The sequence below is a fragment of the Grampus griseus genome, assembly GCF_964374135.1.
Source record: "Grampus griseus genome assembly, chromosome: 8".
NCBI classification, from domain to species: Eukaryota; Metazoa; Chordata; class Mammalia; order Artiodactyla; family Delphinidae; genus Grampus; species Grampus griseus.
Window position 1 is genome coordinate 56,546,741 of NC_139002.1, and position 18,819 is coordinate 56,565,559.

The window sequence follows — 18,819 nt, forward strand, 5'->3', positions numbered from 1 at the left end:
GCCTCTAACCTCGTCGCAGGCCTTCCTGCAGCTTTCAACCTCGTCTTGACTGCTCCAGTTGGCGGCGGGCTCCTGACTTCCAGCCATTGGTCCTGGGAATGGAGGGGGCTCTTCCCCGCCAGACCAGGCAACGACTGCGGGATTTGTCCTTCCATCCTCCTTGAGCAACCCCACCTCTGCTTATCTACTGAGGATGGGGAGAGAGCAGGTGGATAAAGGGTTTTTAGAAGCTGAGCGCCGAAAAGGCCCTTGGAGATCATCCAATGCTGTTCACACCATCCCATGATACAGACGGGAAAGCTGAGACCAGAGGCTTGTGGAGGTCACCCAGCCGAGTCTGGGCTAGGGTTGAGGCCCAGTGAGGGCGGCCATGGCCAAGGAGACGGGCCCGGGGGGGGGGGTGCGGGGGGGAAGGGGGAGGGCGTGGTTCCACCTCCACATGTGCGCCCTACCCTGTTCCCTGGGCCCCGGGAAGGCTGCCGGAGGAGGTCAGGTCTCCGTCTCCCCCAGCCCTGCACCCACTGTATGTGGGGGGGTCCTTTTTCCTGCCCAGAGTTCTCGGTCACACTCCATGCCCCTGCTGCCAACCAAAGTATTGAACCTGGCCCTTTGCGGTGCAGTTCTCAGTGACACATGCTACAGCTGTCATGGACACGGAAGGTGGTAGAAACGTGGGCAGCAGACAGACCCTCCGTCTAGGGCTGGTGCCATGGAAAGACTAGGCTTTAAGGCAGCCCTGGTTTCAAATCCTCTCTTCTCCATGGTTAGCTGTCTGGCCTCGGGTGAATCGTGTCATCTCTCAGGCCTAGATCTATTGATCCAGCTATCTATTGATCAATTGATATAGATATTTAAATTAAATACCTATGTATTTAATTAATAGATGATTTTTTTGGTGACAGTTTTAGAAAAATTGATCGGAAAATACAGAGTTCCTACATACTCTCCTTCCCCTACCCCATGGTTTTGCCTATTATAACGTCTTATCTTAGGGGGGTACGCTTGCTATAATTGATGAGCCAGTGTTGCTACAATATTATTAACTGAAGTCCATAGTCTACATTAGGGTTCAGTCTTTGTGTTATATATTCTGTGGGGCTTGACAAATGTATAATGACACGTATCCATCATTACAGTATCATACAGAATAGTTTCACTGCCCGAAAAATCCCCTGTGCTCCCCACCTCCAGCCCCTGGCCACCCCTGATCTTTTTACCGCTTCTTGGTTTTACCTTTTCCAGAATGTCATATGGTGAAATCGTACAGTGTGCAGCCTTTTCCCATTGGCTTCTGTCACTTAGCAATATGCTTTTGAGGTCCCTTCGTGTATTTTTATGGCTTGATAGCTCATTTCTTTTTACGGCTGAGTAATATTCCATTGTCTGGATGGACCCCAGTTTGTTCCTCCATCCACCTGGGGCCCATATTTCTAACCTGTAAAAGAAGACTGTCAAACTCTACTTTGGACAGCTCTCATCGGGAGCTGACACAGGTGCGGCGCTCGGCATGCTGCCCCACAAGCTCCCACACCACCTTCTGTCACTAGCTTCCTTCACTTAGCATGATGTTTTCGGGAGTCATTCACGGTGTAGCACGTGTCAGTATTTTATTCCTTTTGATTGCAGCCTTGGGTCCTTTTGTGTCTTTCCATCTCGTGCCCATTCCTCAGAGAGGTAAAATAAGTCTCCAAGGTCACACACAGCAAGTCAGTTGAAGGAGACCAGGCTGCGATCCAGGCACTGACACCTGGCCTGAGACTCTTTCCACTCTCAAGAAAGAGAGCAGGCCTGGGGCCTGAGGCAGCGGGGTCTGGGGGCAGTGAGGGCCGGGCACCCTGAGAGTCAGGGGAGGGACGAGGAGCCGGGAAGTGGGTGAGGTGCGTTCCCAGGGTGTAAGGATGGGCCAGGCCCCTGGAGGTGTATGCCCACCCCCTGCATCCTTCGCCCACTCCATAGCAGACCCGCACTCCGTCTCCCTCCTGACTCCCTCCTGAAGCCCCTTCCCTGTGCAAACAGGAGGCTGTGGAAGTTCGGGGGAGGGACCAGGAATTCAGACAGAAAACGAGACTTTGGGCTGAGGGGGGCCCTCAAACATCAGGCTAAGAGGTGAGGGCTTTCTCTTGTCCCAGAGCCAGCAGGGGCTCCAGGCTGAGGATTTCTTTGGAACCTGGCTGATACCAGCAGCTCTGGGAGGTGGCTTGGAGAAGTTAACTGATGCAATGATGCCATTAGCCCTGGCAGGAGGGGGGGCAGCTGGGGAGAATCTGGTCTCTGGGGGCTTGTCCTGACCGCTCAGGGTCTGGGCAGCAGGAACTTCCGAGCCTTCTCGGAAGTGTGGTCCAGGACACCCCCAGGGCTGCCTCCCCTTGCTACCCCGTGCTGGCCACTGGGGAAGTCAGAATAACTCAGGCTATCCCCTGGGGGAGCAGGCATGTCAGTGGTGCTCCCACAGGCTGCCCAGGAAGAAGGAGGGATGCCGGGAGCCCTCTAACCAAACCTGGGGCTCAGGGGAGGCTCCCCAGAGGAGGTAACATCTGAGCGGAGACTCGAAGGGTCAGGAGGTGTTAGCCAGATGAAGGGGCAGCAGGTTCTGGAGTGCTGAGGCTAGAGGAGCCAGATCCTGGTCACTTGTCTGCTAAAAACTCACTCTGACTGCAGGTGAGACCTTGGATTGGCAGGGCAAGGCCCACCGCAGGGATTCCCCATCCAGGGGAGAGGTGAGACTGGGCCACTGCCCTGGCAGTGGCCAAGGGTGTGCTGAGAAAAGGGTCTTGAGGGATGTTAGAGGCAGGCTGGGGGTGATGAGGCGGTCACTGTGCCCATGATGCGTCTGGGTGACCCCCCGGAGACAACAAGGAGCCGCTGGCTATCTTGATGGCCCCAGGAGAACATGCAGAGGAAAGAAAAGAGGTTTGCCTCTCAAAGATGCCCCTGCAGTTCTGAATAGTGTGAAAATTCATGGTGGGGATGTGGGGGAAGGGAAATAGTTCCAAGAGCCACAGTCAGCTGAGTCCCCGGCTGGAGGCCTGGTGCAGGCAGCTCTACTTCCCTCTTTTCCAGATTTGAAATGGAAATTCCATTCCTGGGTGGGTTGTAATGCTCATTCATGGGGGGTGGGGGAGCAGAGGACACATGGGAATCAGTCCCAGAGTCGGGGTGGGGGTGGGGGTCCTGGGAAAGGAATGGGAGGGCAGGGCCCCTGCCTGCAGAATGCCCACCTGCCGTGCCTCAGTCACTGCAGCCATGTGCCCTCCTGGCACCGCTGCCCCTCCCCCAACCCCCAGTCATCTGACCTTTTTTGGAAGTCAAGACAAAAGCTGAAACCAAGGCTCAGGGAAGAGCCCTGAGTGGCTCTGGCTACAGGGCAAGTCATTGGCCAAGGCAGGGTGAATCGAGGGCCCTTTCTACATATTAGCTGCTTCCTCCCTTCCGGGGGAAGTAGGGGCAGGTGTTGTGGCCCACCTGACAGCAGAGACCCTCATCTGGGGGTTCACAGGGTGAGACGTGGTCCCTGGCTGTGGACTCTGGCCTTCTACCTCCTCTGGAAGGCTGTGAATGTGGGAGTACATATGTGAGCACACACTCCTTCCATTTTTTTTTTTTTTTTTGGCCACACTGTTCAGCTTGTGGAATCTTAGTTCCCAGCTTAGCGATCAAACCCAGGCCCTTGGCCGTGAAAGCGCCAAGTCCTAACCACTGGACCAGCAGGGAATTCCCCACACACTCCTCCTAGAGAGGAGTAAAGCTGAGAGGATCCCCTACGTGCTGACCCCACTCCTGACCTCCCCAACCCCATGGGTGCTAAGCTGACTGCAGCAGCATCGCCGTCCTATACCGTCCCCCAAGCCCTGGGCTCCACATGGCTCCGAGAGCCCCCAGCGGCTGCACCATGTCCACATGCCTCCGCAGGGAGCCACGGGCACAGAGGCTGCACCAGACGCTTCCCAGCAATTAGGAGGCTCCAGGTCGGTCAGTGTGCCCAGCAAGCTCCTAACGCGCCTCCGCACTCGGACAGGAGGCTGTCATCCCTGTGCTGAGGTTAGCGCTCGGAGAGCGGGGGGAGATAGGGGGTGTTAGGCAGAGGCCCTGAGCAAGGCCCAGACGTGGAAGTAGCTGGTGGGCCTGAAGCCCGGTGCCCCTATGGTGTGGCCTCTGGGGCGTTAAGAGACGGGAGCTCATCCTACAGGCCTCAGCTCAGCACTGCCTCTGGGAAGCATGCCCAGACCCTCCCTGCACCTGTTAAGTGCCCACAGCACCCTTTCCCTTCTCAACCATATGCTGCACTTACAATACCGGTTCAGGGGCCATGGTGGCCCCGTGGTTGCAGGGTCAGTAGACTTTCCCTATAAAGGGCTGGGCAGTAAGTATTTTAGGCTTTCTGAGCCATATGGTCTCTGTCGTAACTCTGCAGTTATCCTTAAAGCAGCCATAGACAATACATAAATAAGTGAGTGGGCCTGCGTCCAGTAAACCTTTATTTACAGACTCTGAAATTTGACTCACGTATAATTTTCACGGATCAAAACATATTTTTGTTTTGGTTTTTTCCCCCAACTACTTAAGAAATGTAAAAACCATTCTTCTCTTGTGGGCTGTATAAAAACACGTGTCTGGAGTTCTCAGAGCTCCTGGTACGAGCTTCTTCCCTTGGGTGGATTCTTGGCTTTTCTCCCAGCATGGCCCCCAAACACAAGTCTTCACTTCTACCCCAAGCAAAGAAACCAAAGAAACCGAGACTGACTCCTGCCTCCAGGCCAGAGGAAACGTCTGCTTCTCTGAACTTGCCGAAGGAAGAAAAAGAACAGCAAGAAGCAATTGAATATATTGATGAAGCGCAAAATGAAACAGACGGACTTAACGAACAAGCCAGGGAGGAGATTGTGAAAGTAGAACAGAAATATAACAAACTCCGCCCACCATTTTTTCAGTAGAGGTCGGAACTGACTGCCCAAATCCAAGATTTTGGGGTAACAGCATTTGTTAACCATCCACAGTGTCTGTACTCCTTGGGGAGTACTGCATTATTTGCAGAGGTGCTGCATTATTTGACGAGAGTCGAAGTGACAGAATTTGAAGATCTTAAATCAGGTTACAGAATAGATTTTTATTTGGATGAAAACCCTTCGAAAATAAAGTTCTCTCCAAAGAATTTCATCTGAATGAGAGTGGTGATCCACCTTCAAAGTCCACTGAAATCAAAAGGAAATCCGGAAAGGATTTGACAAAATGTTCAAGTCGAACGTAGAATAAAGCCAGCAGGAAGAGACAGCGTGAGGAACCAGAGAGCTTCTTCACCTGGTTTACTGATCATTCTGATGCTGGTGCAGATGAGTTAGGAGAGGTCATCAAAGATGATATTTGGGGCTTCCCTGGTGGCGCAGTGGTTGAGAGTCCGCCTGCCGATGCAGGGGACACGGGTTCGTGCCCTGGTCCAGGAGGATCCCGCGTGCCGCGGAGCGGCTGGGCCCGTGAGCCATGGCCGCTCAGCCTGCGCGTCCGGAGCCTGTGCTCCGCAACGGGGAAGCCACAACAGTGAGAGGCCCGCGTACCGCAAAAAAAAAAAGATGATATTTTGGCCAAATCCATTATAGTACTACTTGATTCTGGACATGGATGATGAGGAAGGGGAAGAAGAAGATGATGGTGATGATGAAGAGGAAGAAGGATTAGAAGATATTGATGAGGAAGGGGATGAGGATGAAGGTGATGATGATGGGGAGGGAGGAGAGGAAGATGAAGAGGAAGATGACTAATGGAACACTGATGGATTCCAACCTTCCTTTTTAAATTTTCTCCAGTCCCTGGGAGCAAGTTGCAGTCTTTTATTTTTCTTTTTTCTCCTCCTCTTGTGCTCAGTCGCCCTGTTTTTGAGGTCGCATTTCTCCTTTATACCATGGCTCACAACTTATTTTGGGGAGAAATACCTTGAGCAGAATTCAGTGGGAAAAGAATCTCTACCCCTTTCTGTTCCAAATTCATTTTTATCCCTTCCTGTCTCAAAAAACCTTTATGGAATCAACACCACCATGCTCTGTGGGAAAAAAAAAAACCTTCTGCTCCCTTAGGTCTGCTGGAAGCTGGAGGGTGCTAGGCCCCTGTGTAGTAGTGCATAGAATTCTAGCTTTTTTCCTCCTTTCTCTGTATATTGGGCTCAGAGATTACACTGTGTCTCTATGTGAATGTGGACAGTTAGCATTTACCAACATGTATCTGTCTACTTTCTCTTGTTTAAAAAAAGAAAAAAAAAACAAAAAAATGAGGTTATAGAAGGTCAGCAAAGGTGGGTTTGAGACGTTTGGGTGGGTTAAGTGGGCATTTTGACAACATGGCTTCTCCTTTGGCATGTTTAATTGTGATGTTTAACGGACATCCTTGCAGTTTAAGAGGACACTTTTAAAATAAAGTTCTCTCCTAATGATGACTTGAGCCCTGCCACTCGATGGGAGAAGCAGCAGAACCTGTAGGATCTTATTTGCAATTGACATTCACTATTGTAATTTTGTTCCTGTTTATTTTTAAATTTTTGTTTCACTGCAAAGGGACGATGATGCTCAGTTTTAAACCTGAAAATTATACAAGTTGCTTTGTCACAATAAAACTAAATGTGTGCGCACACACACACACACACACACACACACACAAAATATGTGGCTGGTTGGATTTGGCTGTGAGTTGTAGTTTGCCAACCCCTGGGTTAGAACAAGGAGCCAGACTGCCAGGCTCTGCTGTGTGACCTTTGACAAATGGCTAAACATTTCTGTGCTTCAGAATTCTCATCTGTAAAATGGGGATGATAATGATAACACTTGGAGAAAGTAAGATTGTACAACAGCTTTGGAAGACAGCTTTTGGCAGTTCTTCAAAAAGTTAAACATAGAGTTACCGTATGACCCAGCAATCCCATCCCAAAGTATTACTCAAGAGAAATGAAAATATACATTCACACAAAAACTTGTTCACAGCAGAGTTATTCATAACAACCAAAAAGGGGTAACAACCCAAGTGTCTACCAACTGGTGAGTGGATCAAATGGTATATCTATACAATCAGATAATTTTCAGTCATAATAAGAAATGCAGTACTGATTCACGCTATAACATGGATGAACCTTGAAAACATTAAGTGAAAAAAGCAAGACGCACAAGACCATATATCATATGATTCCATTTATGTGAAATGTCCAGAATGGGCAAATCCGTGGAGACAGAAAGTAGATTAGGTTGCTTGGGGCTGGGGGGTGGGAGTGGGGGAGTGACTGCTAATAGGTATGGGGATTTTTGTTGGATGATTAGGTCATGGGTGGGTGGCAGGGGACTGTCCTAGGGGACTTGCAAGGATGGGCCTCTGACTCCGAGAGAGACAAGGACCCACGGCAGGGCTCTGAGCAGAGGCTGACCCTCCCTGACCTAGACTACAGGGACACCTGCTGTGCTGGGGCCAGGTCCCCACCCCTCCCCTGCCTCACGGTACTTTGTTTCCTCCCCAGGACCAGCCGGGGGCCTCCATGGGCGCCTGAGGGCAGGGCGCCAGGGCCGCGGGCGCGAGCATGGTGAGACACCAGCCCCTGCAGTACTATGAGCCGCAGCTCTGCCTCTCCTGCCTCACCGGCATCTACGGCTGCCGCTGGAAGCGCTACCAGCGCTCTCACGATGACACCACACCGGTGAGCTGTGCTGGGATGCGGCCAAAGGACCCAGGGAGCCCCAGGGCCTGGGGGAGGGGTCTCAGCTTTGACACCCTGCTGTGTGGCTCTGGACAGGCCAGTGCCCTTTCTGGGTTTCAGTTTCTCCTTCTGTAAAATGGGCCTATGGAAATTCCCGAATCTACCTGACTAGGTGGGCAGGGAACATGGGTGTAGCCAGTTGTTGACTCCCCTCTGACAGTGTGGGGTGTGGGCTGCTCCGAGAGGGTGGGGTCCCCCAAGGTGAGTAGAAGTTCTCAGCTTCCTGGCAGATCCTGATGGGCAGGTAAGCAGACGGGTGGCTCTTCAAGGGGAGGGTGAAGAGCTGGGCCAGGCCATCCTGGAGCCTGGGAGCTGGCAGGGCCATGGCCTGGCACCAGGGCCCAGTCACCTGAGCCACAAGCCTGCCAGGGCTGGCAGCAGGTGCTCAGCTGGATAAAGAAAGCCTCCCTTAGTGTCCGGCTCCCCAAGCCAAACCCCAGGCCACACTTCCGTCCCTGGGGCACCATCAGCCATTGGATCTAGTTTCTTCTCTGAAGGAACCCAATTCCTTCAGGAGGGAACAGAGAGAGAGATAAATGGTGTTTATCTAAAAGCTCTGCTGCCTGGAAAACAACTTTCTCCTCCCTCCTGCTTGTCTGAACAAAGAGGCCAGCCTCCAAATTCAGCCAGCCCCAACACGGGCTGGAGTGGCCGGGGCGGAGGTCAGAGGCCAAGCATCACCAGACTACATCTGGATGTGGAGGTTGGGGGAGCTTGTCCACCTCCCTGCCCTCCCTCTCTGCCTGTGCTGGTAGGGACAGAGGGACAGAGCACTCGACTGAGTCGGGAGCCTGTTCTCATGACCCCCAAATGGTAAGAAGCAGGTACCACCTGTGGGTACCTGGCCTGAGTCATTGCCGTGTACCCACTCTAGCACACAGGAGGCAACATGCCCAACTGAGGCAAGGGAGAGGAGGGACCTGCCCGGGGCAGCCTGTCCGTCCTATGTGCTGTGCTCCGAGCTCCATTCTCCCCTGAGGCAGCGGAAGGAAGTCAGCAGGGCCTCCACGTGTCGGGAGGGCAGGAGCTCGCAGTCCGCTGACACCCAGGTGTCTGTCTGTGTGCCGGGCGCTGAGCTGAGCACTGACACGTGGCCACCCCTGTTGCTCCCAAGCCCGTGAGCTAGATGTCATCGCCACCGCTTCACATGCGGAAACAGAAGCCAAGGACGTCCGTGACCAGGACAAGGTCACGCAGCTAGAGAGGGGCAGAGCTCGGATCTGGCCCTGCACGGTGTCCAGCGCTCTCGGTGGGGGTGGGATGGGAAGACTGCTGAGGCTGAGGAAGGGAGGAGAAGGATGGCTGAGCTCCCAAGCAGGAAGCCCTTGGCCGTCGGAAGAGACACTGGAGGAAGGCGGCTCTCTCCCAGGGCACCTCACACCTCTTGGTGGGCCCAGGGCCAGCCAGTTCCAGGCTGTGGAATCAGGAAGTGATGGGTCTTGGTTGTGGCCCGCCCAGGGCCCAGGCTGGAGGAAGTGGTGGGTTGAGGCCAGTTTTGAGTTGACTGGGGGCCCAAGCGGCGTAGGCTCTGCAAATGCCAAGGCCTGAGGTGCCAGGTATGGGGCAATGGCCGGAGGCTGCAGGCCACAGCCTGGGAGAGGCTGGGAGAGGGGAGAGGGTTTTGCAGCAACTCTGGGTGGCAGGGCCTCTGCAGAAAGGGCTGAGCTCACCTCAGGCAACCCGCACCTCGCAGCTGAGGATGAGCGGGCGGCCCACCCCGGCCCTTAACTCAGCTCCACTCCCGCTTCCTCTCCCACTTCCTGGGTTCCAGCCTCCGCGGGCTCACCCTTCTCTCCCTGGCTCTCCTCTCTTCTCTTTTCTCTCCCCAGTCCCTCCCCAGACAGCTGGGCCAGAACCGTGATGGGGGCTGGGCTCCTGGCCTGACACAGTGAAAGCAACAGCAATCTGGTGTCTCAAAGTCAGGGCTGGTGCAGAGAAGCTGCTCTGTAAATTTTGCTGAACAAATAGAGGCCCAGAGTGAGCTCTGGGAGCGCAGGTTGGGGAGTGAAAGGAGAGCCCCTCGGGCCTGGAGAGGCCTCGGCCAGGGGGAGCGGGCCCAGCTTTGGGCCTGTGCCTTTCCTCATCCCCACCTTCCCCTCCTCCTTTGGGCATCCCCTTACCCCTCCACCCCCCATGCCCCCACCAGGCACTGCCTCCGCTCAGGACCTCTTGGGGGAGCCTCTTGTGTCTCCCAAGTCAGGGAAGCCTAGGGTCAAGTTCTTCAGTGAAGCTGAACCTCTCTGGGCCTCTTCTGTGCAGTGCGGTGACACACAGGTGGTGAGTCACAGAAGCACTCATCCTCAGGCTGGGAACGAAGTGTGAGAGTAACAGTTAATGTTTATTGAGCACCTGTTGTACGCAGGGAGCTTATGGCTTACAGGCATTGCGCTGTTGATTGTTCTAACACCCTGTTGGGGCATATTTAATTGTTATGCCCTGTTTATGGATGGGGAAATCAAGGCTTGAAGCCCCATCCGTGATAGATTTGCAGCAAGAGCGTCAGGAAGTTGGAGGCTGCCAGGAAGACAGGCGGGTTTTAAGTCTGGGTGTGTTTATTTATTTATTTATTTTAAATTAATTAATTAATTTTGGGGGTGGCATTGGGTCTTCGTTGCTCCGCGCGGGCTTTCTCTCGTTGCAGCGAGCTGGGGCTACTCTTCGTTGTGGTGCACGGGCTTCTCGTTGTGGTGGCTTCTCTTGTTGTGGAACATGGGCTCTAGGTGTGTGGGCTTCAGTAGTTGTGGCACGTGGGCTCAGTAGTTGTGGCGCACGGGCTTAGTTGCTCTGTGGCATGTGAGGTCTTCCCGGACCAGGTATCGAACCCGTGTCCCCATCATTGGCAGGCAGATTCTTAACCACTGAGCCACCAGGGAAGCCCCAAGTCTGGGTGTGTTTAAAGAAGAAAGGCAGGACTTGGGAGGAGGACTTGGGAAGTTGCCTGACAGAGAGAAGAGCAGGGACCGGGAGCATTTGGGACAAGTTGGGGAATGGCTTGAATGCCAGGCTAGGCACCCTCAGTGCTTCCCTGGTTAAGAGCTGGCCCCGCGGTACTGGACGGGGATCCTGGGGAGGGAAGAGGGGTGCAGGGAGCCTGGGAAGGAGCCCCCGCCCCGCTGCTCTCCATCCAGGTTGGCCTCCTTCCTTCCTGCCCCTCCCCGCCCCTCACATTCCCATCTCCTCCAACCCTCTGCTCACACTGTCCCCTCCCCCCAGGACACACACTTGACAAATAAGGAAACAGGAAACTGAGGACCAGAGGGATGAAATGACGTCCTCTCCTGCCCCCCAACACCGAGGAAGTGGAGGAGCCTGGCAGCAGAAGGCTGGCTCACTCGACAGCTAGGAAGCGGAAGCAAAAGCTTTTTATAACTGGGGATAATTAATTGGTTGTTGTCTGTGACTCATTACTCTAATATTGCCAATTAAGGATGGGGCAGGACAGAAGGCAGCTCTCAGGCCATCCCCACAGGGGGCCCTGAAGACTCTGCATCTGTGGGAGGCAGCACAGTGTCAAAACCAGCTCCTTTGTAGCAAGAGGGATATAGGTCAGATGCCTGGAGGAACTTCCAGCCCGAGACGTTGAAGGAGACAGTCAACTCTCTCGCACTTCTATGGTATGTTTGCCTTTTGAAGGTGTTTTAAGCTTCTTTTGACCCCCTCTGTCTTATGGACGGGGCTCCAGGAAGAGGAAGTGATTTATTCAAGCCGAGGAGTTGAAGGCACGGCTTGCACTGCGCCTGCTTGCACCCCCAGTCCCGTGCCCTCTCCCCCGTTCCACACCAAACAGTCTTGCCTGGGATGTGTTGGTTACTTACTCAATCAACAAACCTGTCCTGATACCTGCCCTGAGTCCAGGGGTCAAAGGTATATCAAACCTGGTTCCTCCCTCCCTTGAAGGGCTCCTTAGTGGGTGGGGAGCAGATCAGAACAGACCTCCAGACCACCCAGGGTGATCACTGCCGGGGCCCAGGGACACCGCAGGCAGGAAAGCTTGCCTGAGCTGGTGTCAGAGCGAGTTAGCACATCATGTCATGCCAGAGTGGGGAAGGCAGGGGAGCTGCATGTTACAAGAGGGTCTTGTGTTTGGGAACTGAAAGCGATTTGGCCCAGTGCAGCTCAGGTGTTAGGAGGGAGAGCGTGTGGCCAAGGGGACCTGAGCCAGAGGCTGTGCTGGGGAGCCTGCACTCCATCCTGGGAGGTGGGAGCCCAGTCGGACTCGGTCTGTGCAAGGACCACTCTGGTTCAATCACAGAGAATGCGCTGAGGGGCCTTGAGTGGAGGCGGGGATGGCAGGGAGCTAGACAAGAAAGGCTGAGGCCTCAACTAGGGGGAGGGGTCTGCAAAGAAGTAGCAAAGGGAGGGATTCTAGAGACGCCTAGACGGTGCATTCAGCAGACTGGCTGCAGAAGAGAATTTTGATGATGCCTCCCGTCATCCCATGATTTCCACCTGGCTGGATGAGGCCATTCCTGGAGTCGGGAAACCATGCTGTGCCCAGGGGGTGTGTGAGAGGCCGCGCGGTCTCAGGAGTGTCCAGGAATAGCGCAGTGGGGGCGGGTGGAACACAGACAAAATACACCCCCCCACCCCACCATTGCCTACCTCTTTCGATGGGAGCACCTCCCACCATGGCAGGAAGACACCTGCTGCTGGGAAATCCATCAGCACTCTGTCACCCTTCACCCTCCACGCAGCCACCCCGGGATAACCTGCCTCACCCGTTCACAGCACTGCCCTTGCTCCGCTGTCCCTTCTGCCTGGAATGCCTTCTCTCTTGTCTCTGCCTCTCAAGGCTCATCGCAGATCTCTATTCCTCTAAGAAGTGTCCCCTTCAGACAAAAGAGTCAGGCCTCCTTCCCTGCCTCTCCCCTTCCCCTGGGCTCCCGCAGCATCTCAGGCCTGGGCTGCCCATGTGGGTCCTGACTTCCTGTTTCTCCCACTGGACCGTGAGTGTGTTGAAGCCAGGGCCTGGCTCAGAGGAGGACCTCAGGCAAGGAGTGGGAGGAAGACTGAGCGGGTGACTTGAAGAGCAAGTGAGGAAGCCAGTGAGGGTGGGGAGGCTGGACCCGCGATGAGCTCCCGGGTGAGCACCCCAAGGAACATTGGGTGGTCCGGAGAGTAGGGGCGCATGCTGCATTCCAGTGCCCCTGTGGAGGCTGACAGGGAGGGGTGCTGACTCAGCCGAGGGACCTCCCAGGCCACCCTTGGAGGTGGGGTCAGGCTCTGCCAGTGGGAGGAGGAGGGGGTGAGTTTCCCAGCTGGCTCCCCACGTTCTTGTCCTATCGATACCACGTGGGCCTGTGGCAGGGCTATGGGGCAGGGAAGAGTGGATCTCACTCAGTAACCAAGGTGGGCTCCCTGGAGGAAGCAGCCTTTGGAATGGGCTCCAGGGTGTGACTGGAGTCAGCCAGACGCACCTGGCCATTCCTGGCTAAGGGAGCTGCGGCCTGAACTCTACCCTGCCTCCTCCAGTGACTTAGTGTGTGGCCTTAGACAAGGCCAGACCCTTTCTGGGCCTCAGCTTGCTGTGGGTGAGGTGGAGGTACAAACCCACGCCCCAAGGGTCCAGTTAGATAACAGATACCAACGTGTCTCACGTCCTGAACAGGACAGACCACTGTTCCAACTTGGGGAAAACGTGTCCTCCCTACACGCTTTCAAAGGGATGGCTGTTCCCTTCTCTGGTGCTTTCGGGGAGAGGGACCCAGCAGGTCAGAGAGGAGCCCTCTGAGCTTCAATTCTCCCACTTCTAAACTGACGATGATAAGAACCATTTTATCCTGTAAACCTTGCAGCTTTGCCATGAGGATAAGAAAATGGGAGATGATATTATTGCATCCATGAGAGAGAGGCGAGGCTGGCAGAAGTTGTTGCAGCACGGGGAGCTAAGGATTTATTGCTGTAATAAAGCCAGGCCGTCGCTGGCTTTCGGGAACCCCCGCACCCCACCTCCTCCTCTCTGAACGGCACTGAGGGGGCCGGGCGTGGTCAGGCCACGCTCCCGGGAAGACGAATAAGCTCTTGTTCATGACCTCTGTGACCACCTTGCGTGTCTGCTTAGGGAGCATGTATGGGGCAGGAGGTGATGGGCGTCAGCAAGAGGCTGTGGCCACTCACCACCCTGTGGCCTTGGCCGGGCCCCCTGCAGGGCGCTGGGATAATCCCTCCTAAGGGCCCCCAGCTCTTCTGCTCACGTCTCCCCAAGGGCTGACGCAAGCCACAGGATGCTCGGGGAAGGACGGGGTGCTCCAGGCTGAGCCTGGCTTCATTCTCCTGCCTAATGAGCCACTCTGAGTGCACCCTGGCAGAAGCAAGGGCAGACAGAGGCCTAATTGCCCAGCTCCCTGTAGCCCAGAAAAATAAATCCAGCCTCTTAGGCTGTCAGGAGCTGGCTGGGGGCTGGGGATTTTAATCCTTTTCCCTACTCGGCCCTAATGCTGAGATCCATCTCAAACCTCCCTAGGCTGCCTCCTCCCCCAAATCTCCTGGGTCAGAGCCAGAGTAATCCTGCCAGGGCTGCCCAGCTCTCTCTTCTGGGAGCTCCACACACCGTTCCCAGCTGACATTCACCAGTCTCCCCGTTAGGAACTTGGCGAGGATGAAACAGGAGGATGATTAGAGGAGCCGGTGTGCCCGAGGTGCAGCCTGCAGGTGGACAGACTAGGCGGGGAGGCACCCCTCAATCGCTCTCCAGTCTCTGCAAGGCTGTGTGGTGCTGGGGGCACAGCTGGACTCTGGGGCCTCAAAGCAGAGCCGGGACCCCAGGAGTGGCACAGGGAGCTGAGCTCAGCCACGTGGAAGGAGCCGTGCCAGGCGGAGCCGGCACGCGGGGAAGGGCTGCCTTGGGACAGACTAGAAAACCTAGAAACAACCCACACACATCTGAGAGCGTGCTGTGTGGTAGACAATCACGGAAATCATTGCAAATATCACAGACCGTACAGGGACAGCTGAAGTATCCATCTGGTGCAAGTAAAATTAGATCCCTGTCTCTTACCTCAAATCAAAAGAAATTCCAGATGGACGAAATGTATTTTTTTCTTTTTTTAAGCTCCTTTTTTTTTCTGTTTAGGAAGCACACATTTGTTGAGAAAATTCAAATAACTCGGAAAGATGTAAAGTAAAAGAAATTCTAATCTTCATGCTTTAGAGGAAAGGCTTCGAAACCTCTCTCCATACACGTATACACACATATGGAACTATAGATAGGTAGGTGGATTACAGATTCGAGTGTAAACAAAGAGAAATTATCAGTGTAAATATGAATTAAATCTATAATCGTGGGCCACCTGCCCTAAGCACGATACCAAAGGCAAAGACCCATAAAGGAAAAAGGGGTAGATCTGACCGCGTAAAAATGTAAATGTTTTAAACAAAAAGCATGAAAAACAAAATTAAAGTCAACTGATAAAATAAGAAAAAGTAGACAATCTATATGAAAGTTACTACTCTTACCTAGAGAAAGCTTTTATAAACCCCTAAGAAGCCAGTGGGCCCAAACAAAAGCTGCCAGGCTCTGTGCCTTTGCACCACCTTCCACTCCCTCCCTCTGCCCTTACCTTGTCAGGTAAGCCCATTCCAGCAAGCCCATTCCTTTCAGCTTTGCTGCCTCCAGAGAGCCCTGCAGACCATCCCTTCCCCCGTAACTGGCAGTGTGCTCCTCGACAGCCCTTGCTTGCCCCATTCGCCACACTCGTTTCTACGACTGGCGTTGCCTGCTGGCTGGTCAGTCTTCTGTGCAGGTTGCTCAGAGGAGAGTCCAAGCCTGATCCGTCTCCCAGTGTCCAGGGCTCAGCACGTGTGTGGAATGACTGGAAGAGAGTGGTGGCGCGGGTGTGGAGGGGAGATGCTGGAATTGAGTTTGGTGTGGGGTATGAAGTAGGGGTCTAATTATATATTTTTTTACCAAATGGATGTCCAGATGTCCCAGTACCATCTGTTGAATTCTCCATCCTTTCTGTACTAATTTACCTGGTATTAATTCTGTGTCCATCCTTCCAGGCCATTCCCTGTCTTTGGGTCTCAGTTTCTCCAGTTCTTAATTGGACCTTTAGAGGATGAGGCAAGATGATCTCTGAAATCTTTTCTAACTCTGAAACTCCAAGGTTCCCGCCCTGGCTCTGCCTGTGACTTGCTGTGTGACCTTGGGCAAGGCCTTGCCTCTCTGAGCCAGTTTCCTCCTCGGTCAGACAAGGATAATTACATGTCTTGCTTCTTGTTGCTTTGGGATGGTTGAAGCTGGAGGCACCCAGAGCTGGGTGTGAATTCTGGCTCCATCATTACGTTTGCCCTTTGTGACCTTGGGCAGCTCACTTCCCCTCTCTGAGCCCTGGTTTCCTCCGACTATTCCGTCTGCTTTGCAGAGCTGTGGAGAGGGCAAGATGTGAAGCAGCGGGTAGAGGGCTCTTAGGACTGCCCCACCCCCAACTCTGCGAAGCGCTCACACAGGGCTCTGTCCTCCGTGGCCAGCGATGTGGGATCTTCTTCCTGCAGCCTTGCTGGCTCCTAGGACTGCAGCCTGCAGAGCTGGGCCTGACCTCTGCATCCCCCCTGACCATGGCACCGACCCTGGGCTGGGAGGGGGCGATCCGCTTGGCTGTCTTCATCAGCTGGGGATATGTGACGTAGAGCAGGGGGCGGGGAAGACTTGATAAATGTCTTCACATAATTAAAGGACTGTCAGACACGAAATGATAATTATAGGAACGATCATGGATTTGGCAACTACGGCTTACATCTGTAATCCCATTTGAGCCTGGCAGTCCTCCTGTGAGGTAGAGGTGATGTCATCCGCAGGAACAGAGGAGGAAGCTGAGGCTTGAGGTCCCGAGTGATTGGCCCGCAGCCATGCGGCTAGTGGTAGAGGGCGGGGAATGAAAATCCAGCCCTTGATTGTATTCCCCCCACGCCCTGGTCATTTGACCCGTGTTCTTGCCCTTTTGCCGGACTTGTTCTCTGTGGTGTCAGAGAACCAGCTGCAGGGTGGCAGCCGAGGAGGCAGAAATCAGCTGCACCTCAGGCAGGGATGGAGGCAAGGACAACTTCTGACACCCTGCCATTGCCAGATACTTCTGTCCAACACTGCCGTCCCCATTTTACAGAGCAGGAAGCCGGCGCTCAGGGAGGATAAAGCAATGTCTTCTCCAAGGTCACCCATTTAGTAGGTGGCCAGTCACACCCAGCATTCCCGGACTCCCAAACACAGCCTGCCTCTATCCGGCTGCTGTCTCAGAGGGAAGCATTTTCAGCCCAGAGGAGGGCCCAGCAGCACCCACAGGGAGAGTGCCCATCTCCGGAGCTGTGGGAGCAGAAGCAGGGCAAGCTCCTATCCTGGAGGACGCAGAGGCGGTCTCTGCCCCGGAGGACAGGCAGGGAACAGGAGTCCAGCGAGACAGCTCTGCCTCCGCCAGTGAACCTGAGGTCATGGGGGCACCAAGGGCAGGGAGGCGGCTCGCGCTCAGGGGCCGTCCTGACGCAGATTTCAGTCTCCAGGGTCTTCGGGGGACCCAGGGGAGGTGCTCCAGGCCCCGGGGGGACCCCAGCAGCGTAAGCAGTGTCTGTGTGCGTTCTGGCCCAGGGCCGCGGTCTGGGGTGGGCAGGGGACCACAGCAGGCAGCACACGTCCTGTGCGGGGCTGGGCTTTGTGGCTGCAGCGCTCTGTGACCCCGTGAGCCCCAGCTACTAATAGGCTCTCTCTCCACACACACATTCTCCTCTAAATGCAGAAGGCTGGGGGTGGGACAGAGACAAGAGGGGTGAGGAGAAGACGTGACAGCCAACAGGAGACAGTGGGCAGGAGAAACTGGCATACGGTTGCCTGTGTGGGGTGGAGGGTCTCGTCTTCCTGGAGGATGGGGGCAAGAGTGGGAGGAGACGGGATGGGGCCGGGCCTCTGGGATTCTCCGCCACAGTCACCCCTGTAACAGGGATGGAGCCCCCTGCCCCACCCGCAGCCAGGGCCCGTCCCCTTCCCCAGCTGCTCTCAGCCCTTCTTCCTTGCGCCTTGACCGTCATCCTGCTCCCAGGCAGCTGCAAGACTGGAAGGAAGGGGCTGTGGTGTCACAATGGGAGCTCCTTCCCTTGGTTCCCTGGGGACCCCAGGCTTCGCCTGAGGATAAATCTGGGGTTGGGTGATGTCCTTGTCCACTGGTGGCCCTGAGACCTCCCTGCATCCCCACCACGTCCACACCTTCTGTTCCTCACACCATGTCTGAGCACCTCCTTGTGATCCGAGGGATGTGGGCCCAGGGTGCACAGAGATACCTCAGCCATCCCTGCCCTGAAGGAGTGCACAGCCCAGTGAACTGTCCCTCAGTGTGCACCTACGGTGTGCCGCTTGATGTATATCACCTCATTGAACATCAGCCCTCCACAGTAGGGGGTGTTATTCCCGTTTTATAGGTGAGGAAACTGAGGCTCAGAGGGGTTAAGTAACTCACCCAAGTGGCAGAGCCAGGTCTGTCTCCCTCTTGAGCCTGGGCTCTTTCCACCTCCACAATTCAGAATGTGATTGACAGTCAAGTTGATGGGTACCAAGAGTCTGTGCAGAAGCAGTTAAGAGAGGAAGGTCCTGGGACTTCCCTGGTGGTCCAGTGGTTAAGACTTCTACTTCTCTGCCATACTTCCACTGCAGCGGGCATGGGTTCGTTCCCTGGTAGGGGAACTAAGATCCCACATGCCACGTGGCATGGCCAAAAAAAAAAGAAAAGGACGTCTTGGGAGCTGGAGGGATGGGAGAGCTTCCTGAAGGAGAAGAAGGCTTGGCCTAGGGTGTAGACTCCAGCAAGAGAGGATAAAGGACTCTCAGGAGGCCGAACTGGGTCTGGGATTAACATGCCTGGGTCCCAGAGGGCAAGGGCTGGTTTTGCGAGAGCTGTGCGGGGCTGGTTCCCAAGGGGGCAGCAGAGGATCGCCTCCTGCCGGGGCACCTGTGTTCAACGCCCCCCTCCACTTCTCCCCGACTTGGTCACCTTGTATACGTTGCTCAATCTCTGACTCACCTCCACTCATCCATATTGAGCCTCTGTGCAAATTAGCAAAGAGCGCCCCTTCCCCAGGGATCTCGACTGTTATCTGCTCGCAAACTGTCATGATGA

General features: G+C 54.7%; 1 protein-coding gene and 1 pseudogene across 3 annotated transcripts in view; both read left to right on the forward strand.

Moving 5' to 3' along the window:
* Window positions 1-18,819, forward strand: part of GDPD5 (glycerophosphodiester phosphodiesterase domain containing 5) — a 91,540-nt gene that overhangs the window by 39,590 nt on the left and 33,131 nt on the right. For both annotated transcript variants that reach the window (XM_082660224.1, XM_082660225.1), the window contains exon 3: window positions 7,487-7,663. In XM_082660224.1, coding sequence (XP_082516350.1) covers window positions 7,547-7,663 — 117 coding nt within the window. In that variant the 5' untranslated portion in view covers window positions 7,487-7,546. The remainder of the gene's footprint in view (window positions 1-7,486; window positions 7,664-18,819) is intronic.
* On the forward strand, window positions 4,677-5,753 carry LOC309826609 (protein SET-like; annotated as a pseudogene). The gene is made up of 2 exons: window positions 4,677-5,380; window positions 5,592-5,753. The product of its transcript is annotated as a protein SET-like (transcript).